The sequence below is a fragment of the Panicum hallii genome, chromosome 1 (assembly GCF_002211085.1).
Source record: "Panicum hallii strain FIL2 chromosome 1, PHallii_v3.1, whole genome shotgun sequence".
Classification (NCBI taxonomy): domain Eukaryota; kingdom Viridiplantae; phylum Streptophyta; class Magnoliopsida; order Poales; family Poaceae; genus Panicum; species Panicum hallii.
Window position 1 is genome coordinate 455,630 of NC_038042.1, and position 27,614 is coordinate 483,243.

A 27,614-nucleotide genomic window follows, 5' to 3' on the forward strand; every position below is an offset into this window, starting at 1 on the left:
TGGTCGCTAGGTCGGATATCATTTTATCCTAGCACTTTTTGTTCCGCCGAGGCATGACCATCACCACAGGCAAACAGAAACAAGATCAAGTTGTGAGATGTCAATATCTTACTATGGCATCAGATGACTACAGTATAGCGGGCAGAACTCCTTAGGAATAGAAGTTGGAAAAAAAAAACAAGCGCAAAGAAGATGACTATACCTTGCTTGCACAACAACAAAATTTTTGACCCGTATGAAAAAGATGTAATAGCTTGAAGAAAAGGGAAACATGCATATATAAAACAATAACAATTTGAGACCGGAGAGACTTAAATATGGTCAGAACTAAACAAAAGAGGATGCATCCACCAGACCTTAAGGTTTGAATTCAAACTTCAAAAGTAAATTTTAATGATCTTTGGGAGTATACAAGATACTCACCTAGATCTTCTTCTTCTTAAGAAGAGACTAAGGATAATTTGCCGCCGTAAGTAAAACTTTCAAACAGAAATGTACACTACCATTCAAAAATAAAAAAATACATTCCATTTAAAAGGTAAAAACTTTATATTACTTTCAATATATGCCAAAAATGTATTTCTAAATGAGATCTTCCAAAAAAATACGTCATATAATAGGACAATGGAAAAACCATAGATGGGGTCTTCGTCTAGGATATTAGGAGGAAAAAAAATACAATAACATGAAAAATACAACTATTTGCATAAATTTCTTTTTAAGTAAAATGCAAAAGTTACCCCTTTTCTTCTGATTATTGGTCACTTTAGTTTTAGTTCTGTTCTAATTTTTACCAACTTTATAAAAAATATAATAATTCACAATAATAAATACATATACTATCGATACAATTTCATGGTGAAACTAATTTAGTAGTGTAGATGTTGGTTTCTTTTGAAATGAAGTAAGTATCACAATAAATCTAGCTACCCACCTGCTAGCTGCATAAACTTGAACCGATTACACAGACCTCGCTCGGAGCACAGCAGTACGGATACAGCCGATAGAGATGCATGTACCGGACTGCTAACTGGTAGCTAGTTCTGGATGGAGTGCTGTCATATTAACCTATTATTATTATTCTTGTATAATTTATGGATGGATCGATCGATCGGAGAACCAGCAGAACATGCTGGCGATGCATGTGGAAACGATACATACACGGTAGTAGTATGCATGTCGTGTACGAGTCGAAGAAGCGACGGGCCGGGCGGCGATGGGATCTATAGGCAGCTAGGCAGGGCCCCAGGGGACAGAGAGAAAGGAACCCCCAATGGGGCCGTGCCATGTGCCGGCCATCCAAGTGGTTGCCAGCCCAAGGGTCCCGCCCCGTCTCGCCGGAGCGCCCGCCATTAGAGGGAGAGGGAGAGAGATCGACCATCGATCCCCCCTCCCCGCCCACCTATAAATACCATCTCGACGACCGCTTAGCCCTCCACCTCTTCTTCTTCTTGTTGTTGATTGAGGAATAGATAGAAAAATAGAATTCAGGGGCAGCTAGCCGGGGCCTGAGACCGGCGAGGAGGCCGTCCGGCCGGCCGCGCTTGCTTGCGCCATTAATCCATCCATCTATCTAGAGAGACACAGAGAGATTTGTGACAGCTAGCAGACTAGAGACCAACAATGGAGACCCGGGAGAGCGCTCCCTCCACCACGCCGCTCCCCTACTCCTACTCGCCGCTGCCGGCTGCCGACGCCGCCTCCGCCGAGGTCTCCGGCGCCGGCCGCGCCCACGGCAGCCGGAGGCCGCTCTGCGCCGCCGCGCTGGTGCTGTCCGCCGCGCTGCTCCTCGCCGTCGCGGCGCTGGCCGGGGTCCGCATCGCGCCCCCGCGCCCCATCATGGTGGGAGTGGGAGAGACGGCGGCGGCGACAGGCACCAGCGCCGCCGCGCCGAGGAGCAGGGGCCCCGGGGCCGGCGTGTCGGAGAAGACGTCCGGCGCGTGGAGCTCGTCGTCGTCGGGGATGCTGGGCGAGGGCGGCAACGCCTTCCCCTGGAGCAACGCGATGCTGCAATGGCAGCGCACGGGATTCCACTTCCAGCCGCAGAAGAACTGGATGAACGATCCCAACGGTAAGCCGATCGATATTCATTAATTATACTGCATTTCGATTCAGTTCATGCAGATGCAGATGCAGATGCATGCAAGGTTTCTTTCTTTCTTTCTCGAGGCCTGTGGTGGGTTGGCTGGCTGGGCCCTGGTCTGATCCTAATTCTGGTGGCTACAATTGTGGGGGATATACCCTCCATGGGCCCCACCCACCGCATGGGGATTCGGGATCCCAACCACCTATCAATAGCATTGCACACTATTTGTGTTTTTTGTTGTTGTCACTGCAAATCCTTCGTATTATTATGGTTGTTGAAAAATGAAGTGCAAATCCAAAATGCCAATGCAGGCCCTGTGTACTACAAGGGTTGGTACCACCTGTTCTACCAGTACAACCCCGACGGCGCCATCTGGGGCAACAAGATCGCGTGGGGCCACGCCGTGTCCCGCGACCTCGTCCACTGGCGCCACCTCCCGCTGGCCATGGTCCCCGATCAGTGGTACGACATCAACGGAGTCTGGACGGGCTCCGCCACCACCCTCCCCGACGGCCGCATCGCCATGCTCTACACCGGCTCCACCAACGAGTCGGTCCAGGTCCAGTGCCTCGCCGTGCCCTCCGACCCCGCCGACCCGCTGCTCACCAACTGGACCAAGTACGAGGGCAACCCCGTGCTGCTCCCGCCGCCGGCCATCGGCCCCAAGGACTTCCGCGACCCGACCACGGCGTGGTTCGACCCCTCCGACCGCACCTGGCGCATCGTCATCGGATCCAAGGACCCGCACCACGCCGGCATCGCCGTCACCTACCGGACCAAGGACTTCGTGCACTTCGACCTCCTCCCCGGCCCGCTCCACCGCGTCGAGGGCACGGGGATGTGGGAGTGCATCGACTTCTACCCCGTGGGCACCCGCGGCAAGGGATCCGAGAACGGCATCGACATGTCGGACGCCATCTCCAAGAACGGCGTCGTCGGCGACGTCGTGCACGTCATGAAGGCCAGCATGGACGACGACCGCCACGACTACTACGCGCTGGGCCACTACGACGCGGCGGCCAACGCCTGGACGCCGCTCGAACCGGAGAGGGACGTCGGCATCGGGCTGCGCTACGACTGGGGCAAGTTCTACGCCTCCAAGACCTTCTACGACCCGGCCAAGCGCCGCCGCGTGCTCTGGGGGTGGGTCGGCGAGACCGACTCGGAGAGAGCGGACGTCGCAAAGGGATGGGCATCCCTGCAGGTAACCATGCATTTCTTTCTTTCAGTTTCAGCTCGTATTCGCATCGTGTATTCTTCTTTTTGTCAATCAACCATTAATATAATGCAATCATCTCCATGCTGCTGCTGTCAACTAACTGTCGCCTTGCTGGTCCTGGCTAGCAGGCTGTGCAACCAACGCTAGCAATAATGAAGCTTGCAGTATTCACTGTCAAAACATGATGCGGTGGCTCATGTGCAGCCATGTGCAGATGCTCCAGTTGCAAGCCACCGCCTAACTAAGCTGCTGGGATGATTATTATATATATTGCCCAAGAAAAGAGGTGTCTTGTCTGCTTATTAGCTAGTGAACAATCCTTCTCTTTTCTGTTTTTTAGTTGCTGTCAGTAGTCATCTGGAAACTCTAGACGACATGCGGGACAACCTACACACCCAACTACTAGCTAGACACTACCATTCATGCATGTTTATTTTCTGGCTTAATTAACGAAGAGTAAGTAACTTTATTTCACCACCAAGAGGCAAGAGCTTAAACCAATAACTGCGTGTGCTTTCGGTGATGGCATGCAGTCGATCCCCCGCACGGTGCTGTTCGACACCAAGACCGGCACCAACCTCCTGCAGTGGCCCGTGGAGGAGGTGGACACGCTGCGCACCAACTCCACCGACCTCAGCGGCATCACCATCGACCACGGCTCCGTCTTCCCGCTCAACCTCCACCGCGCCACCCAGCTGGACATCGTCGCCGAGTTCGAGGTCGACCGTCACGCCCTCATGGCCCTCAACGAGGCCGACGTCGGCTACAACTGCAGCACCAGCGGCGGCGCCGCCAGCAGGGGCGCGCTCGGCCCCTTCGGCCTGCTGGTCCTTGCCGACAAGCACCTCCACGAGCAGACGGCCGTCTACTTCTACGTGGCCAAGGGGCTGGACGGCGGCCTCACCACGCACTTCTGCCAGGACGAGTCGCGCTCCTCCTCCGCCAACGACATCGTCAAGCGCGTCGTCGGCAGCGCCCTCCCGGTGCTCGACGGCGAGACGCTCTCGCTCCGGGTGCTCGTCGACCACTCCATCGTCGAGACCTTCGCGCAGGGAGGGAGGTCCACCGCCACGTCGCGCGTCTACCCGACCGAGGCCATCTACGCCAACGCCGGCGTCTACCTCTTCAACAACGCCACCGCCGCGCGCGTCACCGCCAAGACGCTCGTCGTGCACGAGATGGACTCATCCTACAACCACGACTACCTTTAATTTGCTTGAGCCATCTATATATCCATTTTTGAGCCATCCAATCAATCGACGGCTTGCAATTCCTTCCGATCCATGCCTCTCGATTTTTTGTTTATCTTTCTTTTCTTTTTTCAGTCGATCTCCTCTCGATCCCGTACGTGCCATAATTTTGTTTCTGGTTCTATATATTATTGTTATTATTATTATCATCATCAAGTAAGTGCTCGAGGCCTTGTTCCAATTGTACTATCTAGTGGAACCAAGACGCCACGATGCAAGCAGGCTATATATATTTATGAATATGACAGCCTTTTAATTAGTTGTATGTTCATGCATGTACCGACACCATGATCGAGCAGGCTATCAATGTCCCACATAGCAGTCTCTCTATATTTCTTTCATTCAGTATTAAAAACAAAAACAAATACCAACATTATGCTTCAGTTAATTAACAAACTTGGTATACGTTCCAGATACAAGGCCTTCAAAAATAGGCCGGCTTTTTGCCCTCTCTCAATCTCTCAACAAAACCAAATCCTCCACATCTCTAACAAACTGAATATCTAAACCAATTAATCTAATGCTTATAGATGACTAATATGCCTCATCGGCATGTCTTCAAGCTTGCGCCTGGCTGGCCTTCTTCCTGCCCTGGGAATACTTCCGGCTCCACATGACACCATGTGGATTACAGGATCAAGACGCAACTGACAAACGATGCAATTTACTAATCAAAAGGCAAATGCAATGTGTCGTCAGGCTCACCAACCTACATTCCAAATCAATTGAGTTGTTTTGCTGATTCATCAGTCATGGACGCTTGCTGCAAATCCCCAAGACTCGGAGTAATTGGTACATGCATTTACCAGCCTGCACACATCTCTGAAGCCCACCACAATTATGGCCTCTGTTCTTTGGCAGATCAGGATAAGTAGAAATTCGAAAGATTTCAGAAATGAAGATCATACAGCTAGATACACTCTCAGCCATATCAGAGATGGCATTCTATTCAGGAAGTTGTGCTTGTGCCGTTCTTTCTGAGAATCAGCTGGGTCACAGTTTGTGTAACAGTCTCATTATGTAATGAGAAGTTGCTTGTCAGTTAACCTAACCCTCTACTCTTTCGTATCTTTTGTAACTGTGACTTGAGTTGATAAAAAAATCATTCAGTACCTTCGACAAGCTCCTAAGAGGATGCTCTGTATGACATAGCGGACAGCAGCTTCACACCTAGGTTGTCAAAAGGCATAACCACCGACAATGAGGAAGCTGATTTAAGACCAAAACCAATGAACTTCCAGAAGGACACAATCATGGCAACATTAACACACCTCTTTCAACCCTGGATAGCCAAGGAACATGATCAGTTACTAATTTCAGCTTCACAATATGCAATCTATGTTTGGCTTCAGGCTTCACTCAACTATCTGTTTCATTTTGCTCATCAATAATTCCCAGTCAAACTTCACACTTGGATGAATGGTCAGAACCAGAAAGACTGCCATCACCAGAAGTCTCCACAAGAGCATAGGCCATTGCTGAACTTGTGGAATCTGACAGCATCCCTCACAAGAATATCACGGCCAGTTATCTTAGATATGAACTTGGTAGCATTGTGACAATCTAAGCAAACCCGTAGATTCTTGACGATACGAATTGGCATTTCCTGTGGAACAAACATTAATCCAAAGGCAATTGCAAGCTTCTCGCTGTGATGGCTGAGCATGTGAACCTTATCAGCATCTGCCACATCATGCAGCACTGAACTGACATCAGGTTTGTATCCTTCTTCAACCATCTTGGAGTTGAGCCACTCGAGCTTTTCATAAATCCCCTTGGAGAAGGGGTGAGACTGGTCGTCAGCTGAAAAGATGTGAACTTTATTCTTATACTTGATCCAGCTACAGCCTGGCTCCTTCTTCACTTGCCTGTCCCTCATTCCACGCCTTAGGTGGGCAACCTCATTCCATTGACCTTTAGCAGCATGCATGCTGCACAGCAACACGTAGCTAGCAGGGTTCTGGGGATCCATCTCTAAGAGGTTCTCAGCAGCCCATTTGCCGATTTCCATGTCACCACGCAACCTGCAAGCGCTCAGCAATGTGCCCCATCCAATTGCATCAGGGCGCATCGGCATTTGCTTTATGAACTCCTCAGCTTCTTTTAACCTCCCTGATCTGCTATACAAGTCAATCATACAGGTGTAGTGATCATCTATGGGCACAATACCATGGTCCTTCTGCATGGAATAAAAGTAGCTGCGGCCTTTCTCTACAAATCCAGCACGGCTACAGGCAGAAAGGACGCCAATAAATGTTACCCCATCAGGCTTCACACCCTTAGATAACATCTTCTCAAACAAATCAATAGTTTCTTTTGCCTTCCCAAATTGAGCATACCCAGACACAAGGGCTGTCCAGGAGACCTGATCGTGAAACGACATCTCATCAAACAATCTGTGTGCATCCTCAATGCTGCCACACTTGCCGTACAAGGTAACCAGTGCATTGGACACTGTGATATACGGCATCAATCCTGAAACAAGAGCTAGGCAGTGGAACTGAGCACCTTCCTCCAGGCTTGCTAGGTTAGCGCAAGAACTTATTACACTTCCAAGGGTGAAGTCATCAGGATCAACACCGTCTCTTTGCATCTCCGAGAAGGCCCTCACAGCCTCCTCGCTGCATCCATTCTGTCCGTATCCAACAATCATCGCAGTCCATGAGATGATGTTTCTGAAGGTCATCCTCCTGAAAACAGTTTCTGCCAGTCTGATGCTCCTGCATTTTGAGTACATGTCAACAAGCGCACTCCCAACAAAGACATTATCATCGTAACAAGTCCTGATTGTGTAGGTATGGATCTGTTTCCCCTGTTCCAAGGCTGAAAGGGCGCCACAGGCCGTAAGGGTGCTTCCGAAGGTGTACTGATCAATGGCGATTCCCTGTACCCTCATCCTCCTGAACACTTCCAGAGCCTCGGACTCCAACCCATTCTGCGTCAATCCCGTAACCATGGTGGTCCAAGTAATGGAATCCCTGTCCGTCATCACCTCGAACAACCGCCTCGCCTCTTGAACCATCTTGCAGCGGAGCAGCCCAGTGATCATGGTGTTGTACATCACGACGTTCTTGCCCTCCAGTTCGTCGAAGACCCGCTTGGCATCCCCGACGAGGCCCATCTTGGCATACATATCTACCAGCGGGCTCCCGACAAAAGCGTACGCCCCAAATCCAAGCCTCAGAATCTGGCAATGGAACTGCCTACCGAGGGCGCGGTCGCCCAAGGCCGACGCCGCCATGACCATGGCTGACATCGTGATCCTGCTAGGCCTGATGGCGGTGTCCTCCCGGAGCAACGCGCGGTACGCCCCAGCCGCCCGCGCGTGCGAGCCGGCGCCGGAGAAGCCGGCGATGAGCGCGTTGTAGGAGACGACATCGCGTTCCGGCATGGACGCGAAGAGCGCGTCCATGTCGCCGAGGAGCCTGGCGTGTGCGAGCGTGGTGAGGAGCGCGTTGTAGGTGAAGATGTTGGGGTGGGGCATTGCGTCGAACAGGCGGCGCGCGCGCGCGTGGCGGCCGGCCTTGCCATAGGCGGTGAGCAGGTGGTTGAGGAGGTGGACGGGCGGCGGGTGCGGAAGCGTCCTGAGGATGAGGCAGTGAACTGCGCTGGCCACGTGCGCCCCGCTCCGTCCGCCGGCGGTGGAGGAGAGGAGGGCGGCGTAGTGGTTGCAGAGCGGGCGGGTCATCGGGAGCGGGTTTGGTTGGGAAACGAAACGAAGAAACTGCTTGCTGTTCCTTCCGTTGGACCCGGAAGCACTAGGGCCGGCCCAATATGGGTATCAGCCCACACAGAGATGATATAGCACAATGGGCTTTCCTGCATGGTTGGCCCATAAGTGGCTGTGGGCTTGAGATTGAGTCAGAGTCGGATGGGAGGTCGAGTCCGACGCCGCCACGGGCCCACGGGAAGGAAGGAAGGAAGAAGGAACCCGCCGCAGTAAATAAATAATAATTCGAAAGGATGCCGACAGGTGACAAGAAATGCAATTAAATCTATTCTGGATGTTAACAATGAAGCTTTGAGCGAGAAATATTCAGGCATGCCTTCGGATGGTGCGATGAACAGTGCCTTCAAGTACCTCAAAGATCGTGTGTGGAAGCGAGTACAGGGTTGGATGGAGCAGTGTCTCTCGGCAGGAGGGAAGGAGGTGCTAATAAAATCGGTTGCTCAAGCCATTCCAACTTACTCGATGTCTTATTTCAAATTATCAAGAGGTTTATGCCTTTACATCAATAGTTTGCTCCGGAATTTCTGGTGGGGCAGCTCTCACGGGAAGAGGAAAACCTGTTGGGTTGCTTGGGATGATATGGTTAAACCAAAGTTGTTCGGAAGTCTTGGTTTCAGGGATATCGAGCTGTTTAATCTAGCTCTTTTGGCAAAACAAGCTTGAAGAATTCAGCAGGATGGGAGTTCTCTGAGTGCCCGTATTCTGAAAGCTGCATACTTCCCTACTGGCGATTTTCTGAGCACGCAGCTGGGGTCAAGACCATCTCGCATATAGCGATCAATACTCGATGGGAGAGAGATGCTGCAACAAGGGCTGATCCGTAGGATCGGAACGGGTGAGACCACAGAAATCTGAAACATGAATTGGCTGCCAAGGGAAGGATCGCTACGGCCGGTCTGTACTCAAGTTGCATCGGCCCCCAGACTGGTTAGCGAGTTAATTGATTCTACAACGGCGACGTGAAACATGCAGTTGTTAGAAACTCACTTTGCGCCAGCTGATCTTGAAACAATTCTTAACATTCCTCTGTGTACCAGAAGACAAGAAGATTCCTGGGCGTGGCACTATGAGAAGATGCGTGTTTTCTCAGTTAGATCAGCTTATAGGATGCTGGTGATTAATAAGCATCATGCAACAGCATATCTGGAGAGCATAGCTGGCAGATCAGATGTCCGAGCCGAAGAGAAGGAGTCGGCAATCTGGAAGCTCAATATCCCTTCGAAAATCTGAATTTTCTTGTGGAGACTAGCAAAACACTCTCTCCCTTCGGGGGATGTCCTCCGTCACAGGAACACTCTCTCCCTTCGGGGGATGTCCTCTGTCACAGGAATATGGCACAGCAGAGCTCTTGCGACATATGTGGGGTACAGGATTCCTGGAAGTATTCTTTGATTGAGTGTAATCTTGCCAGATGTGTATGGGCTTTGGAGCAAGCAGAATTCGTCAAGCATCTGTACAACATCCAGGAGTCGGACGCTCGTGCTTGGTGGGCAAAAGCAACGGCAACACTGCCGAGCAATGATCTGATGAGAGTTGCTATCACTTTATAGGCAATTTGGTATGCGCGGAGGAAAGCGCTTCATGAGAACTTGTTCCAGAGTCCTCTGTCCACGCACAGTTTTATAGAAAGGTATATAGCTGATCTTGACTTCATTCAACCTGAACAAGGTGGAGCCAGAGGACCCAAACAGCATGTACCTGCATGGATCGCGCCACCAGAGAGCGTGACGAAGATAAACGTTGACGCGACGATTTCCAAAAACACCGGTAGAGCAGCTGCGGCAGCTATAGCGAGAGATGGAGCAGGAATTTTCCAGGAGGCTTCAGTACTGATTATCCAGTGTGTGACAGACCTAGAATCGATGGAGGCCTTAGCTTGAAGAGAGGGTTTTAATCTTGCTAGCGATCTTGCAGTCAAGAAGTTCCGTCTCGCTTCTGACAACATTAGCGTGGTAAAGAACATCAAGAGCGGAAGCAAGCGAGTCTATGCACACATTGTTAGGAGCCTTTATGTCTGCAGAGTTTGTTCATGAAGGTCGAGCGTCTAATGTTGATGCTCATAACTTAGCTAGAAGTTCAGTTTATCGTGAGTCAGGTAGATTGGTGTGGTTGCTGTCACCGCTGAAGGCGTTTGCATCTCGGTTCCTAGAGTCATCAATCAATAAAGAGTGATGATTTTCCTAAAAAAAAGTAAATAAATAATAAATATAGAGGCAGAGGGTTCCAGATATCATTGAGAGAGAAGAAGGTGCTTAGGTAGGCATTGGCGATTGCCATGTGTCACGACCCAAAATGTAGAAGCATGAGATAAAAATTTAAAACATCATCATGAGCATCATCCAAGCATAATCAAGCACCATGTGCATGTTTTGACTTGAGTTACTTAATTTTTCTTGTTATTGTTGAGTGTAGCTTGTGAAGAAAGTTCAAAATTTGCTATGTGGCTGAGGCGTCCCCTCATCCGAGGTGACTTAAATGTGATAAAAATCAGTCCCAGGAGGCTGATACACATTTATTACATCAGATAGTACATTACCGTACAAACTTCCGAGGAGGTGGGCATTCGATACAAACGATAACTAGTAATAAAATAGCTACGGTAATACACCAAAGCGTGACCCACGCGGGATCCAGATCAGGCTCAGAGTGACACGCTAGCAGAAGCATCCCGCGGTGAGTCCACACCACAGGCAAAGTTGGGCGCGGACACGACCCTTACTCGTCGTTTCCGATCACGTAGTCCGGATCTTCCTCTGAGAAAACCACAAATATAAATGGGTGAGTACAAAGGTACTCAACAAGTCCAACCACACCCGCGGAGGGGTGATAACAGAGATCATGCACGGTTATATCAAGGGTGGGGTTAGGGTTTATTTGCGATAAAGCAGATTTTTCACATGCAAAGGTTTATTTATCAAAAGCACTTTCTCAAAACATTTTTATAGCAATCAAATCATAAGTAGTGTTGATCCTGCACAAGGATCCCAGTTCTAGGTTCATCGGACTCGGCGTCCACAGTAGCTTACTGCACAAATGCCGAGTACTTTCGAACCAACCTATGCCACAAGACCAATCCTCTCGAAACATCTATTGAAGTGACCATGCCGTAACGCGCCCAATACCGTGGACACGGCTATTCGAATAGATTTTTACACTCTGCAGAGGTTGTACACTTTACCCACAAGTAGGGTACCGCGCTACGAACACCTTAATGTCGCGGCGGATCCTAACAAAGCCATTACCCACCTTAGCTGAATCTAGCTAGCCAACGCGGAAGCTACCACGGGATTAATGACCCATGAAGTCATAACCGGAATATCACTCACACAGATCGTATCCCTTCCCCATGGTCTCCCGTTACTTCCCGCTCTCCAGTTTTGGCTAGTAGAACAACTAGTGGGGTTTATACTAAGCCGTTGCCCACACAACGGTCGAGTGGTTGTACGATAAAAGGGTTAGGCAAGATGACACCTCAGTTCATCCTTATATTGACCAGACGGACATCTCCCAACCATGCTCAACCACAAAGGTACAAGCACACTAGCGGTGTTTCTTACGGAAACACCGTCCATCTCGACGGATTATATCTCCCTTCTATTTTTCCAAAATCCCGTTTCAGCTTTTAAAACACTCGTACCCTCATTTTTGATAAAGTAGTTGTGGTCGTGGTTCGAATATACTAAAGGGTATAATAGGTATTAAGCATCTCTAGCGGTAGTTCGTGTCTAGCAGAGCAAACCCTAGGTCATCAAGGGATAGTTGTAGCAATCAAGGGGTGGCTATCCAACCATGTCTTGCAATAAAACGATGCATTTTATAAATCAGGCCAATAGGTTGTATTTATGAATCTAGGATAAATATGCATCAAAGGATGGGATTGGACTTGCCATTCACAAAGCCTTCCGGGAAGTCCTGATCGAGGTACTGTCCTTCTGGCTCGCGGCACTGGTTCTCGGACTCTTGCTCGTAGCACTGCTCGTCGACGGGCTCTCCCTCGGTCACCTCGTGATCTACGGTGCACATAAACAACATTCAATAAAGAAAAGAGGTAACGGTTTTATCTACAAGTCTGAATCGGAAATAACTTAAGAAAAAATGGTAGAAATAATATTTGCGGGGGATTTCTTGATGGCACGGCCGTCATTATGCTAGAAATGTCATGGTAAAGTTTCAGGGCAAACGGGGGATTTTTGGCGCATAAAATGATAGGCCGAACGGGGTTTTAGGGAAGGAAATAGGGCCTGAGGACCTATTTGTGATTTCTGTCGGGAAGAGGAGGGCTTGATTGTAATTTCTAGAAATAATCAGGGTACTCTAAAAAGGGTCAGGGACCTATCCGTAATTATCTTGTGCAGTGGAGGGGTTCATTTACTAAATAGGATGAGTAGGGGGGGGGGTTATTTGGGAAAAGGGTTTAAGGGGAGATGTGGTCCTTTAGGGAAAAGGCAAAAGGGCAGGGGGCTCGAGGAAATTTTGCCTTTCTTCTTCCTCTCGTTACCAGAACAGAGGAGGGGGGGAACAGGGGCCGGCGGCGCCACCCAAATCCGGCGGCCCTAGGGCACGGCGGCGGCCGGGGGTAGGGCTACGCGGGGAGGGGAGCGAGGGAAACTCATTCCTCCACTCACCGTGGGCCGGGGTGGCGCGGGGCGGGCTGCCCACGGAGGCCAGGGGCGGCGGGCGGAGGTCTGGGCGGCGGCGGCAGTGCAGGGCCGGGGAGGGGGCTAGGGCTGCGGGGGAGGGTTGTGGCGGCGGCTGGGCGCGGCGGGGTGTATTTATAGGCCGGCGAGGGGGGAGGGAAAGAGGACGGCGCGGTGGAGGCCGGTGGCGGCAGTAATGGAGGTGGGGCGGCGGTGGTACGGGGGAGCAAGGCCGGGGAGGGGCTGGTCGCCGCTGCGCAGGGGTGGACGGTGGCGTGTAGTGGGGAGGGGCGACCTGGGGGCGCACGGTGCAGGAGCAGCGGCCAGTGGTAGGACGACGCGCGGCAGCCGGCTCTGTTCGGTGCCGTGGCCGGCAGGGGCAACGCGAGCGCCGAGACGGCACGGCGGGGTACGGCGCACGCAGGGGAGGGGCCTGGTTAGGCCGGCCCTGTGTCGTCGTCAATGGAGGGAGGGTGGTGACCGGCGCCGAGCTCTGCTCGGAGCTGTGCTGCGTGCAGGGGAGCGAAGGAAGCAGGAACAGAGAAAGGAGAAAGGGGAAAAGAAGAGGAAAAAGGGGTAGGGGAAAAGAAAAGGAGGGAGGGGGAGGTCCTGCGTCGGCGGGATTCGCGGCGAGGTCGCGCGCGTGCGACGCGACGCGTGAGGGGAAAGAGCCGTGTCGGCGGAATTCGCGGCGACGGTCGCGAGTGCGGAGTTGAGCATGCGGCACGTCGCGGGGGTCGAGGAAAGAAAAAGGATGGTGGTCAATTCAGGCGGCGAAAGGTCGGGAGATGTGTCGGACGATTAGGGGTTCGGACGGTAAGGGTTTAGGATCGACCCGAGCTTGCCGAGAGAATATTTTCTAGCGAGCGATTCGTGCTGCAATTTAGATTAGGTAGAAACGCGGGCGTCACAAACCTACCCCACTTAAAATGAATCTCGTCCTCGAGATTCGGCTGGTTCCTAAATAGATGGGGAAACTCTTTCTTAAGGGCATCTTCGCGTTCCCATGTGGCTTCTTCGATTCCATGTCTGCTCCACTGAACTCTGCAAATCCGCACTTCGGAGTTCCTTGTTCTTCTTATGACCGTGTCCAAAATCTTGATAGGCACCTCCTGGTACTGAAGATCTGTTTGTAAAACTATCTCTTCTTCCGGCACCCGTTCCCTTTCGGGCACCCTCAGGCATCTTCTCAGTTGGGATACATGGAACACTGGGTGTATATCGGACATTCCTTCTGGTAGCTCTAGACGGTACGCTACAGCTCCGATTCTCTTCAGTACTTGGTAAGGTCCGATGTACCGAGGGGCTAGTTTCCCATGTACTTGAAATCTCCGAGTCCCTCGAATAGGCGAAACCTTGAGATAGACGAAGTCTCCTGGATTGAAGCTTACTTCTCGTCTCTTCTTGTCTGAGTAACTCTTTTGTCGGGATTGGGCGGCCTTCAGTTTCTCTCTAATTTCGGCCACTCTTTCTTCCGCTTCTTTTACGAGCGCGGGTCCAACCAGGGCACGCTCTCCAACTTCTGACCACATCAGGGGGGTCCTACACTTTCTCCCATAGAGAGCTTCAAATGGTGACATGCCTAAGCTCGCTTGATAACCATTGTTGTACGAAAACTCAGCGTACGGTAAACTTTGTTCCCAGTCCTTGCCATAAGTAAGGACACATGCTCTCAGCATATCCTCCATAATCTGGTTCACCCTTTCTGTTTGACCGTCGGTCTGCGGGTGATAAGCTGAACTGAAGTCCAACTTGGTGCCCATGGCCTTATGCAAACTTTTCCAAAACCTAGAGGTGAATTGGGTTCCTCTATCCGAAACGATTCTGCTAGGTACGCCATGCAGCTTCACTATGTTGTCTACATAGAGTCGGGCTAGCTTCTCACCGCCATAATTGGTCCGTACCAGTAGGAAGTGAGCGACTTTTGTGAGTCGGTCCACTATTACCCATATGGAGTCATGTCCTTTCTGTGTCCTGGGTAGACCCACCACAAAATCCATTCCTATCTCATCCCATTTCCAAACCGGGATGGGTAGGGGTTGTAGCAACCCTGCCGGCTTCTGATGTTCAGCCTTGATCCTTTGACAAGAGTCACAATGGGCGACGAATCTTGCAATGTCCGCCTTCATTCCATTCCACCAATACTTTTGTCTTATATCCACATACATCTTGGTGGATCCTGGGTGGATGGAATATGCCGAGTTGTGGGCCTCATCCATAATAGTCTGTCGGAACTCTCCTTCCTTAGGCACGCAAATCCTATCCTTGCACCATAAGGTTCCTTTGTCATCCACTCTGAAATCCGGTGCCTTGTTTTCCCCCGTATGCATGCGGATTCTCATCAAGTCCTTATCTGAGCTTTGGGCCTTCCTGATCTGGTCTTCCAAGGTAGGTTGAACACTCAACTCGTGTCTGGAGCCCTGGGGAACGATGTGCACATTTAATTGTGCCATCTCTTCTTGAAGGTGGGCACTCTTAGGTCCATAAGATTTTCGGCTTAGAGCATCTGCTACCACGTTTGCTTTGCCAGGATGGTAATGAATTACCACATTATAATCTTTAACTAGTTCTAACCACCTTCTTTGCCTCAGGTTTAATTCTGGCTGGGTGAAGATATATCTTAAGCTCTTATGGTCTGTGTAGACCTCACACCTATTCCCAATCAGATAGTGTCTCCAAATCTTGAGGGCGTGTACTACGGCTGCCAATTCCAAATCATGGGTCGGGTAATTTTGCTCATGAGGCTTGAGTTGTCGGGAAGCGTATGACACTACCTTCCCTCCTTGCATGAGGACACATCCTAATCCTTGACGGGATGCATCACAATAAATGATAAAGTCCCGTTGGATGTCTGGTAGGGTTAGTACCGGGGCGGTTGTCAGTCTCCTCTTTAACTCTTGGAAGCTTCTCTCACATGACTCGGTCCAGGTGAACTTTTTCTCTTTCTTGAGTAGTTCTGTCATGGGTCGGGCTAACTTGGAGAATCCTTCAATAAATCTCCGGTAATATCCAGCTAAACTGAGAAAGCTCCTGACTTCACTAACATTGGTGGGTTGCTGCCAATTGGAGACTGCATCGACCTTTTCGGGGTCCACTGCTACTCCTTCCGCGGTCCAGATGTGACCCAGAAATGCTACTTTCTCAAGCCAAAATTCACACTTGCTGAACTTGGCGTAGAGCTTGTGCACTCTCAACTTTTCCAGAATCACTCGTAGGTGCTGCTCATGTTCATTGACACTCTTAGAGTATATAAGTATGTCGTCAATGAAAACTACGACAAACTTGTCTAACTCTTCCATAAACACCTTATTCATGAGGTTCATGAAATACGCAGGTGCATTGGTGAGTCCAAAAGACATCACGGTAAACTCATATTGCCCATAGCGGGTGACGAAAGCCGTCTTTGGGATATCACTTTCCTTAATTTTGAGCTGGTGATATCCCGACCTTAGGTCTATCTTGGAGAAATACTTGGCTCCCTTCAACTGGTCAAAGAGGTCATCAATCCTGGGAAGGGGGTATTTGTTCTTGATGGTGACTTCATTTAGTGCGCGGTAATCCACGCACATCCTCATGCTTCCGTCCTTCTTTTTGACAAACAAGACCGGAGCTCCCCATGGTGATGAGCTCGGCCTAATGAACCCACTTTGTTGTAGCTCCTCCAGTTGTTTCTTTAGTTCTGCCAACTCGGAGGCTGCCATTCTATAGGGTCTCTTAGCTATAGGAGAGGTTCCAGGGACAAGGTCAATGACAAATTCTATATCCCTATCTGGTGGCATCCCCGGGAGTTCTTCCGGGAAAACGTCTGAGTATTCATTTATTACTGGAACTTCTTCCAAGAATTTGGCCTCCATGCTAAAAACCATTGGATCCGGTCCACCTCCCCGAGTATGGCAGGTTACTTGCACTCCTTCTGGGTTGGTCAGGTGTACCACCTTGTCAGCACAGCTTATAAGGCCATTGTGCAGGCTTAACCAATCCATTCCAAGGATCACATCTATGCCTTTGGACTTAAGCACTACTAGGTCTGCTAAGAATTCTACCCCACTTAGGATGATCCTTACCCTAGAACAACCCAGCCGGCACCTTATGTCACCTCCGGGCGTTCGGGTTAATAGGGGTGTCTTAAGTAGCACTGTAGGTATATTGTGTCTCTCCACAAAACTCGAGGATATGAATGAATGTGATGCTCCAGAATCAAACAATATTGTTGCCAAAACTGAGCTGACTAGGAACTCACCGAACACTACGCCCTGAGCGTCCTGAGCCTCCTGGGCGTTGATGTGGTTGATGCGGGCTCGTCCGAAGGACTGCTGGGGCGGCCCCATTTGCTGATTGTTGTTGCCGGTATTGTTATTGCGGAGGGGTACACGATTGGCTCCTGATAAGGCTGGCCTCGGTCCATTTACTGAGTTGGAGAGGGCTGGTGCTGCCGGCTTGTTATTGGTATATGGGCAGTTTGCAATGAAGTGTCCTGTCTCACGGCAGTTGTAGCATGCTCGGGTATTGCTGCTGGCAGTAACTTGGCTTGTATTACTTTGTGGGACCTTTATGGTGCTCTGGCTCTTGAACTGTCTTTGCTGGGTGTTGGGAGCTTGAGAGCCCGTGGCTTGTGGCTGGGTCCTATACTGCATAGGGGCTTGAGACTTGGCCACTGGAGGGCCAAAGTGCCTTGGTTTCTGGAAACGGTCCTGCTGACGAGCCTTGGCTTCTAGGAACTTACGCTTATTGTCTCTCTTTTCTTCGGCCATGGCTCTCTCAGTGATAATAGCCATGTTCATCAGTGTGTTGAAGTCTGGGTAGATGCATGGGGAGAGCAGCTTCTTAAGTTCGGTATTTAACCCCTTTCTGAACATATCCTGCTTCTTTTCATCCTTGTCTACTTCCTCCGGTGCATAGCGGGCTAGTTCTATGAACTGGTATGTGTACTCTTCAACCGACCTGTTGCCTTGCTGCAGCTCACGGAACTCATCTGCCTTGCGCTTCATGGTGGCTGCTGGGATGTGATAGCGACGGAATTCATCCGCAAACTCTTTCCAAGTGATAGTGGAGGCATCTTGCGCAGCTGCACAGTAATTCTCCCACCAAGCCAAAGCAGTTCCAGTGAGTTGGTGAGCGGCTAAACGGACCTTATCACGGTCTCCATGTTCAAATGGCTCGAGTTTCCTCGTGATAACACGCAGCCAGTCATCTGCGTCCAAGGGGTTGTAGGATCCTGCAAAGGTGGGTGGCTTGGTCCTCAGAAAGGCCGTCAGTTTGTCATTTGCATTCTGCTCCCGGGGCCTTGGGTTGGCGACGACATTGGTCAAAGCCTGCAGTAGGAGGTTCTGGTTGTTCAATACTTGCACCAGGTCAATGGCCGGTGGTGGTGGGGCATGTCGTGCTCCTACTTGGCTTTCTCCTCCCTGCTGGCTCACTTCCTGATCTTCCTGATCTTCCTGGTCGGGGGCTTGTCCTTGCACACCCTGTTGCCCCTCCGCACTTGGAGTGGCATGTGCCTGCCTTTGGAAGGCCCTGATATTACGCCTGGTGGCTGTCTGTGCATTGGGCAAAAACCCTTATGAGACTTGGCCTTGGTAGTAAGGGATGTTTTATTTTTGAAAAGGCAGCCTTCATTTACTACCGGCAATCACACAGGCTAACAAGCAACAAGTGCAAATAGTTTTATTTATTACGCTGGGGTACAACACTTGGGTGGGTACAGCTGGAATACGTACTACACGATCGGGTACAAAAGGCACAACGGATGGGTAGGCACGACTCTAAACTCGGGGCCGGGACGGCTTCTCCCCTGGGGCACCTCTAGGGCATACTACTCACGGGGCGAGTCGTCTTCTGGGGCGGAGTGCACTTCCAGTGGAATGAGTAGCTCTTCCTCGTCGTCTTCGAGGATCCCATTTTCCTGGGGTTGCTCGACGGCTCCTCCTCCTGTGGCTGCAGCTGTCCCTTCGGTACCTTCGGGTGGAGCTTGCGGGGTTCTAAAAAGTCCTCCCCATCCCGTGATGGGTGTTCCGATTAGGACTCGGGTTTCCCCGATTGCCGGGACGGGCGTTCCGCCGTTGGTCCATTCTTGCATGCGCCGATCCTGGATTTGTCTGAGGCTTTCCTGAGCGATGGCTTCGCTACTTATAGCAGCCGCGGTCCTTGCTTCGGCTTGAGCCACCCGGATTTGGTGCATCCTCACTGCAAGCTCGGCTTGCTCAGCCCGGTGGGTTTGCCCCCTTAAGATTTGGGCTTGCTCGTCAAAGAGCTTGTCCAGGGAGACGAGGTATGCGACCACATGGTACAACAGGTCTTCGTGTTGGCGGCGCCGTTCCAGGTTCCTCATGCGGGCCTGCCAGACTTGCGTCCTGATGACCGGAGGAAAGAGCCGCATTGGGGTGGGAATGAGGTGCTCTTCGAAGATCCGGCACAGGTAACGGAGAGCTTTCCTGATGGCCAAGGGATAGGCGTCCTGATGTTGGAATCCCGTGGCAGTCACTCGCCATGGTTCGATGTCGGGGTGGCGGGTGCTTCTGGCGATGGAGAGAACCACCCTACAGCGTCGAGTACCGAGGTATTCGTACTCCCTGCTGTAGTACCTTGGGCGCTCGGTAATACCGAGGCGCTCCAGGGAGTTGATCAAAAGGCGGGGAAAACCAGGTTCCTCATGGCAAATGCCCTGGGTCCACCCATTCTCAGCCATCTGAAAATAAGGACAGGGTAAACAATCTGGCATAGGTGCAAAGAGAGTAGATATTATTTATTATTACAACAGGGGTGGTACAGTTTTCGTGGATACGTGGTCATTAGGGTAAGGTTCTAACTCGGAATGCTAATCCTATCATGGAAACTCTTCCTCGATCATGATAGGGCGCTTCTTTATTGGGAGGCTTCGATCTTCGGTCTGTGTGCCTTTATCCCAGTGGGTTTCCATGGGTTCTTCTTCTTCTTCTTCTTCCTCTATCCATCCACCTATTCCGTTGCGGTTCTTGTATTCTTGCATCTGGGCTTGGAGAGCGGCTAAGGAACACTCGGCGCTGGCGGCCCTTGCCCGTTGTTCCTCCAGCTCCTGGGTTAACTTTTCAATCCCGTGGATTAGTTCCCTCAGTTGGGCCGTCTGTTCGCGGTAGAGTGCATCCAAGCCAGTAAGGTAGATGGATAGGTGGGAAACCGTATCTTCTAAATCTTCTTCTTCTCATCCGAGCCCCCTTATCCGGGCAATCCAAGTGCGTCCCCTTCTCTCAGCGGGTGGGAAAAATCCCATTGGGGTCCGCTGAAGATGGTGCCTGTAAAGCACACGCAGCCGTCGCAGGGCTTTACGGGCGGCCCTTCGGTAGGTGTCGGGGAAGCGGAACCCAACGGTGGAGATGAACCAAGGGTCCACATCAGGGTAGCGGGTACTTCTCTCCACAAAAATCATAATGTCACACCGAAGGGTGCCTCCGGAGATGTATTCACGGTAGGCATACTCTGGTGGTTCCACAACCCCAACGCGTTCCAGGCTGAGCAATAATAATTTAGGAAGGCCGGGCTCTGCGTGGCAGATTCCGTTGACCCATCCATTGTCAGCCATCTGGAACAGGGCAGAAAAAACCAGTGGTGAGTCTTTGTGCAGAAAGATTTCTAAATCAAAACAAGTCCTAGGGTTTAAAAAGGGGTTTCGCTCTTAGGGTCACGTCCTACGGCCAACCTACGGCTCTGATACCACCTGAGGCGTCCCCTCATCCGAGGTGACTTAAATGTGATAAAAATCAGTCCCAGGAGGCTGATACACATTTATTACATCAGATAGTACATTACCGTACAAACTTCCGAGGAGGTGGGCATTCGATACAAACGATAACTAGTAATAAAATAGCTACGGTAATACACCAAAGCGTGACCCACGCGGGATCCAGATCAGGCTCAGAGTGACACGCTAGCAGAAGCATCCCGCGGTGAGTCCACACCACAGGCAAAGTTGGGCGCGGACACGACCCTTACTCGTCGTTTCCGATCACGTAGTCCGGATCTTCCTCTGAGAAAACCACAAATATAAATGGGGTGAGTACAAAGGTACTCAACAAGTCCAACCACACCCGCGGAGGGGTGATAACAGAGATCATGCACGGTTATATCAAGGGTGGGGTTAGGGTTTATTTGCGATAAAGCAGATTTTTCACATGCAAAGGTTTATTTATCAAAAGCACTTTCTCAAAACATTTTTATAGCAATCAAATCATAAGTAGTGTTGATCCTGCACAAGGATCCCAGTTCTAGGTTCATCGGACTCGGCGTCCACAGTAGCTTACTGCACAAATGCCGAGTACTTTCGAACCAACCTATGCCACAAGACCAATCCTCTCGAAACATCTATTGAAGTGACCATGCCGTAACGTGCCCAATACCGTGGACACGGCTATTCGAATAGATTTTTACACTCTGCAGAGGTTGTACACTTTACCCACAAGTAGGGTACCGCGCTACGAACACCTTAATGTCGCGGCGGATCCTAACAAAGCCATTACCCACCTTAGCTGAATCTAGCTAGCCAACGCGGAAGCTACCACGGGATTAATGACCCATGAAGTCATAACCGGAATATCACTCACACAGATCGTATCCCTTCCCCATGGTCTCCCGTTTGTATTTATGAATCTAGGATAAATATGCATCAAAAGATGGGATTGGACTTGCCATTCACAAAGCCTTCCGGGAAGTCCTGATCGAGGTACTGTCCTTCTGGCTCGCGGCACTGGTTCTCGGACTCTTGCTCGTAGCACTGCTCGTCGACGGGCTCTCCCTCGGTCACCTCGTGATCTACGGTGCACATAAACAACATTCAATAAAGAAAAGAGGTAACGGTTTTATCTACAAGTCTGAATCGGAAATAACTTAAGAAAAAAATGGTAGAAATAATATTTGCGGGGGATTTCTTGATGGCACGGCCGTCATTATGCTAGAAATGTCGTGGTAAAGTTTCAGGGCAAACGGGGGATTTTTGGCGCATAAAATGATAGGCCGAACGGGGTTTTAGGGAAGGAAATAGGGCCTGAGGACCTATTTGTGATTTCTGTCGGGAAGAGGAGGGCTTGATTGTAATTTCTAGAAATAATCAGGGTACTCTAAAAAGGGTCAGGGACCTATCCGTAATTATCTTGTGCAGTGGAGGGGTTCATTTACTAAATAGGATGAGTAGGGGGGGGGTTATTTGGGAAAAGGATTTAAGGGGAGATGTGGTCCTTTAGGGAAAAGGCAAAAGGGCAGGGGGCTCGAGGAAATTTTGCCTTTCTTCTTCCTCTCGTTACCAGAACAGAGGAGGGGGGGAACAGGGGCCGGCGGCGCCACCCAAATCCGGCGGCCCTAGGGCACGGCGGCGGCCGGGGGTAGGGCTACGCGGGGAGGGGAGCGAGGGAAACTCATTCCTCCACTCACCGTGGGCCGGGGTGGCGCGGGGCGGGCTGCCCACGGAGGCCAGGGGCGGCGGGCGGAGGTCTGGGCGGCGGCGGCAGTGCAGGGCCGGGGAGGGGGCTAGGGCTGCGGGGAGGGTTGTGGCGGCGGCTGGGCGCGGCGGGGTGTATTTATAGGCCGGCGAGGGGGAGGGAAAGAGGACGGCGCGGTGGAGGCCGGTGGCGGCAGTAATGGAGGTGGGGCGGCGGTGGTACGGGGGAGCAAGGCCGGGGAGGGGCTGGTCGCCGCTGCGCAGGGGTGGACGGTGGCGTGTAGTGGGGAGGGGCGACCTGGGGGCGCACGGTGCAGGAGCAGCGGCCAGCGGTAGGACGACGCGCGGCAGCCGGCTCTGTTCGGTGCCGTGGCCGGCAGGGGCAACGCGAGCGCCGAGACGGCACGGCGGGGTACGGCGCACGCAGGGGAGGGGCCTGGTTAGGCCGGCCCTGTGTCGTCGTCAATGGAGGGAGGGTGGTGACCGGCGCCGAGCTCTGCTCGGAGCTGTGCTGCGTGCAGGGGAGCGAAGGAAGCAGGAACAGAGAAAGGAGAAAGGGGAAAAGAAGAGGAAAAAGGGGTAGGGGAAAAGAAAAGGAGGGAGGGGGAGGTCCTGCGTCGGCGGGATTCGCGGCGAGGTCGCGCGCGTGCGACGCGACGCGTGAGGGGAAAGAGCCGTGTCGGCGGAATTCGCGGCGACGGTCGCGAGTGCGGAGTTGAGCATGCGGCACGTCGCGGGGGTCGAGGAAAGAAAAAGGATGGTGGTCAATTCAGGCGGCGAAAGGTCGGGAGATGTGTCGGACGATTAGGGGTTCGGACGGTAAGGGTTTAGGATCGACCCGAGCTTGCCGAGAGAATATTTTCTAGCGAGCGATTCGTGCTGCAATTTAGATTAGGTAGAAACGCGGGCGTCACAGTGGCTGTGCCCCAAATATTTTATTCAAATACTAGATTTCAAATGGTGATTTTTAGATATTTTTTCTCAATTTTTAGATGTCTCTCCCGAGCCATAAAATTCTTGGAAAGTTTGAAAACTGCAGTTTTGGATGAATTATTGTGGGCAATATTTAATGTATTTTTGAGTGTTTCTTATTGAATTATGTTCTTGATAGTGAGATCTAGCTCTGGTAAAGTTTTGGTGAATTTTGGAGCCCAGGAAGTATTTTTGTTAGATTTTTGAATTTAGGCTTTTTATTTTCGGGTAACTTCCTTCCAACCGTCCCCACCCGTCAGTCCCTCCCCCCGTCTTCCCCGCGCCTCCGCGCCCGCCCGTTGGCCGGCCGCGCGGCGGGCGTCGCTTCGGCGCCCGCCGGTTTTCCAGCGCGGCCCCACTCGGGGCTTATCCCGCGCGCCGCCCGCTCGCCTTCCTCTCTCCCTTTTCAAACGCGTCGTTCTCCTTCTCCTTCCAAACCCTAGCTGCCTCTTCCTCTTCCTCCCGCCGCCGCTTCCTCTTTCGCCCGCCGCCGCATTCCGCCGCCGCCGGTAAGCCCCCGTCCGATTGGATGCACCTACACCACCCCCTCCTCCTCCTCGTTCGGTTCCGACCAACCGCCGCCGCTTCCTCCACCCGCAACCCCCTTCCCGACGCGCCCCTTCCTCCACCGCCACCGTGCTCCGTCGCGCCGCCGCTCCCCGCCTTGCCCCGCTCGCCCGTGCCACGGGCGAGCACCGCCGTTGCGCCGTGTCGCTGGTGCGCGTGCGCCCCGCCACCGTTCGCGCCCCCTGCCGCTCCTCCGCTTGCTGGCCGCCTCCGCGTCGCGCCGCGCGCGCGGGCCGCGCCGCGGGCGTGCGCTGGCCGCACCCGTGGCGAGTCAAGGCCACGGCTGGCCTTGACTCCGCCTGGGTCGCGTGCTGGCCGCCTGGGCCCGCCTGTCGGCGTCCAGGGGCACTAGATCCGGGTGGATCTAGCGCTTGCCGCCTCGTTTTGCTTTATCATTTCATGCTGATTTTTGTAAAATGCCTAGAAAATTGTATAGGTATCAAAAAAATGTGAAACTTGTTTTGTTTTTCTTCTCTGTGATAGATCTATTTAGATAAATTAAGTTTAGATATTAAAGCTCTGTACACTTAGTTATAATTTATTCTTTCTAAACATAGTTAAATGCTTATCTTATTTTGTGGTGCTCTAAAAATGTTAAATCAAGTTTTGTTGGAATCCTTACTGAAAGTACTAGATGATGGTACAGTTTTTGCAGGTGTTTTCATGCTGTTTGCTAGAGTTTTAATGTGTTTACTTAAAGTCTGCCTGCAAAATTGTTTAGTGTGTAACTTTTGATTGAAAATTGATAAAATGATAAAACCACTTCCATTACTTTTGTTATCATGCCCCCTGTATACAGTAATTCTTTGGGAATTTATAGAGATGCTTTGAGTATATTTTAAGATTTAACTTGAGTTAGCAGCTGAAATTTATAAATAACATAAGTAATTCCACAAATATGTTTTTGATGCAAACTCAACTCTCATGAGTTTATTTTGGGATCCCCTGTGTGCCCAAATTAAATTATGATTTATGCTTGTAGATGCCTTGCTAAGCAAAGTTCACCTCGGTCCTAGTATTAAAATTACTAATCGAGCTTGTGGTGCCATGGTTGTATTGCATCCGCGTTGAACTGACATTTTTTTCTTCTATTACCATGTCATTGCATATCATCTCATTTCCGCATCATTGGCATCACCCTAATGCATACATCTCATTCATGCATTATAGTGACCGAGACGCCGGAGGGCGCACCCGTTGAGCCCACCGAGATCGTTGAGACCGAGCCGGGAGCCGAGTGTGTTGTTGAACAAGAAGAAAACCAAGCCAAGCAGCTAAGCATGATCCCTTGACCCTTTTTAACTTGATTAGTTAGTTATCTCAATGGGGTATACAAGTATATGCTATATGTTTATCTATTGCATTGTTGATCCTACTTTCAAGTTATGACCTTTCTTGATTTTACTTCCATGTCCTTGTCACGTGTAGTTAACAATTAAATGATCTAGCGAACGCATGCTTAGACTTGGTCTTTAGTTGCAAGAAACATCGGAATAAGGATCACTTGACTCACTACACCACTTTTAGTATATTTGTGCTTATCCATTGTTGTCGGAAGTTCGGAAAAGGGGTTGGCGTGATGGTTATGTCTTGATTCGAGCGGAAGGTAGGACCTAGAGAAAGGAGTCTCGGAGGCATAGTCCGTTCGAATTGGTTAAGGACCGTCCGTGGATGACCTCGGAAATTGAGCACTTATCGTACTACCACATATCCATTCATGGGCTGGATAAACCGATTACCCTCTAGTTCTAATCGTTGATGCACGGTCCTAGATGCGTGGCCATAGGGCTTTGTAGAGAGGCTTAGGGGTGTCCCCGGTGGACCTAGGTAACTCTCCGCGCAAGCTAGGCGTGATGTTCAATGGTTACAACTTGTCGGGAAAGGTTGATGCGAGTACCCCCTTACCCCACGTGATCGGTTGGGTGAGTCGCATGGTCCTTGTGTCGTGTGGGTAAAGTTGTACACCCTTGCAAGGTTAATGAGTCAATTCGAATTGCCGCGCTCTCGGTTATGAGCAAGCTCTTTATCCTATGATACTTAGGAATTGACTTATCCAATTAACTAAAACTTGAGGTGGGTTGGGCAAGTTAACTAAAATGCTAGGAGGCTAAATGGTGGAATTAGGGAGCTCATGCTTATTTAATTTACTTAGCCCTAAAGCCTTTTTGTGAGCCTTCATATGCATATTCCTTGATTTAATTATTCGCGTAAGTCTTGCGAGTACCTTTGTACTCATGTTGCTTTATTATACTAAGTTGCAGGTAAGCCGGAAGTGGTGTTTGGCCATTTCTACCCCGCCGAACCCGGCGCGGGCGAGGAATAGGCCAATATGGTCAATGGTGTCCTTGAGCAAGATGCCATTATTATTTATCGTTATATTTTTCGCTGCGTATCGTACTTGGGATTATCATGATAAACATTAAACTCTATGATTTTTATCTCTTTCTATGTTATTTGTGAGCCCGAGGCTTGTATCCCTTAATTGAACCTTAAATTTCAGATTTGGAACCTTCCCTTATGTTAATGTTGTAATGGTTAGTGGCTTAACTTTATATTAAAATTTGCTCTTTGTGGATCATTGGTGACGTATGAGCTTGTGACGGTATGTTCATATGCATGATCTTGGGCATATGTTGGAGCACATACCGGGACTACCGGTTTTAACGTTATTTTCAGCGGAAAGTTAAGTTGGTCCTTGGTAGTTTAGATGCGGGTTAACCCATGGCGCACCATTTGTGCGAACGCGTGTTAGCTCTCATCTTTACGATAAGGTCCGATGGTTTCGCTTAAAATGATGTTAAATTGGGCGGTTCTCACAGCGGGTATCAGAGCCAAGGTTCCATGAAGTGAACTTAAAAGTTTGCTTAAAGGGTTTGAGAGCGAAATAAAATTGAGTACTTGCATTAATATTTAATTCTTGTAAAATTTGAACTTAAGGATTGATTGCTAACTTCCTCCCTTTGTCTTAGAGCTATTATTCTCTCTAATGCTTCACCTGTTAATTAAATATGCTTAATCTCTCATGTCTTATTGGATAGATGGCCATGGTGATCATGGCGACTCGCGCTCAGGAGACGATTGGGTTCCCGGCGATCCTCAACAAGATGTTGAGGAGCTCGCACTACGTTTTCCAGCCTGATTACGAGGTCTATGCTTGCGGCTATGGTGTTGGTTTGGTGGACTACATGGCGAGCCTCCACCTTGAGCCAAGGTGGGTGGTGGGAGCTGTGAAGTACAACTTCCGCGCCTGTGGTACCTCAGTACAGATGGTCATTCAAGAGGTGGCACGTGAAGCCATCGCCTGTCTTCGCTACGAGCACCGTGAGCTTAGGGAGGCTCCGTTCACCTACCTTCCGGTGCGGGGACCCGAGGCTCCCATTGCTCATGTTGTCTCGCCTCCGATGGGGTCGTACACCTTGGAGACGTGCATGGCGGACACCATTTCCGCCTATGACATGGCGCACCGGAGTTTGGTATGGGAGTTGGAGGAGACAAGGTGTCGTCTCGTCCGCCTCCAATACCAAGTGGAGCCTTACCTTCGGTCGAAGAAGTTGCCAAGGAAGATCATGGACGACTGGACGCGAAACACGCCGCATGAGGAGGCACCTCCGTCGCACCGCTTTCTTCACGTGGTGGGTACTTGGGCCGAGACGCGGGGAACATACAATCCCATTTCGATGGGGTTGCCCGTGCGTCGGTTCCATATGGTGCCCGCCACCCGCGCGAGTCTTTTGGGGTTCCCGGAGCCTT

General features: G+C 50.8%; 2 protein-coding genes across 2 annotated transcripts; one reads left to right on the forward strand and one right to left on the reverse strand.

The window, feature by feature from the left end:
- The first annotated feature begins 1,435 nt into the window (after positions 1-1,435).
- On the forward strand, positions 1,436-4,869 carry LOC112886208 (sucrose:sucrose 1-fructosyltransferase-like). Its single transcript, XM_025952025.1, has 3 exons — positions 1,436-2,071; positions 2,398-3,290; positions 3,839-4,869. Exons 1-3 carry the CDS (start codon positions 1,624-1,626, stop codon positions 4,514-4,516), a joined length of 2,019 nt encoding a protein of 672 aa, XP_025807810.1. The 5' UTR covers positions 1,436-1,623; the 3' UTR covers positions 4,517-4,869.
- Positions 4,870-5,005: 136 nt separating this feature from the next.
- LOC112886201 (putative pentatricopeptide repeat-containing protein At1g68930) lies at positions 5,006-8,243 on the reverse strand. Its single transcript, XM_025952015.1, has one exon. The coding sequence runs from the start codon at positions 8,241-8,243 to the stop codon at positions 6,000-6,002; it is 2,244 nt and encodes a 747-aa protein (XP_025807800.1). The 3' UTR covers positions 5,006-5,999.
- Between the last annotated feature and the right edge of the window lie 19,371 nt (positions 8,244-27,614).

Excerpts from the sequence above, each read along its gene's own strand:
- LOC112886208 (XM_025952025.1), top strand. The coding sequence starts at position 1,624 with ATGGAGACCCGGGAGAGCGCTCCCTCCACCACGCCGCTCCCCTACTCC. Across the intron at positions 2,072-2,397 it reads CTGGATGAACGATCCCAACG|GCCCTGTGTACTACAAGGGT; the intron begins GTAAGCCGATCG and ends ATGCCAATGCAG. Across the intron at positions 3,291-3,838 it reads AGGGATGGGCATCCCTGCAG|TCGATCCCCCGCACGGTGCT; the intron begins GTAACCATGCAT and ends GATGGCATGCAG.
- LOC112886201 (XM_025952015.1), bottom strand. The coding sequence starts at position 8,243 with ATGACCCGCCCGCTCTGCAACCACTACGCCGCCCTCCTCTCCTCCACC.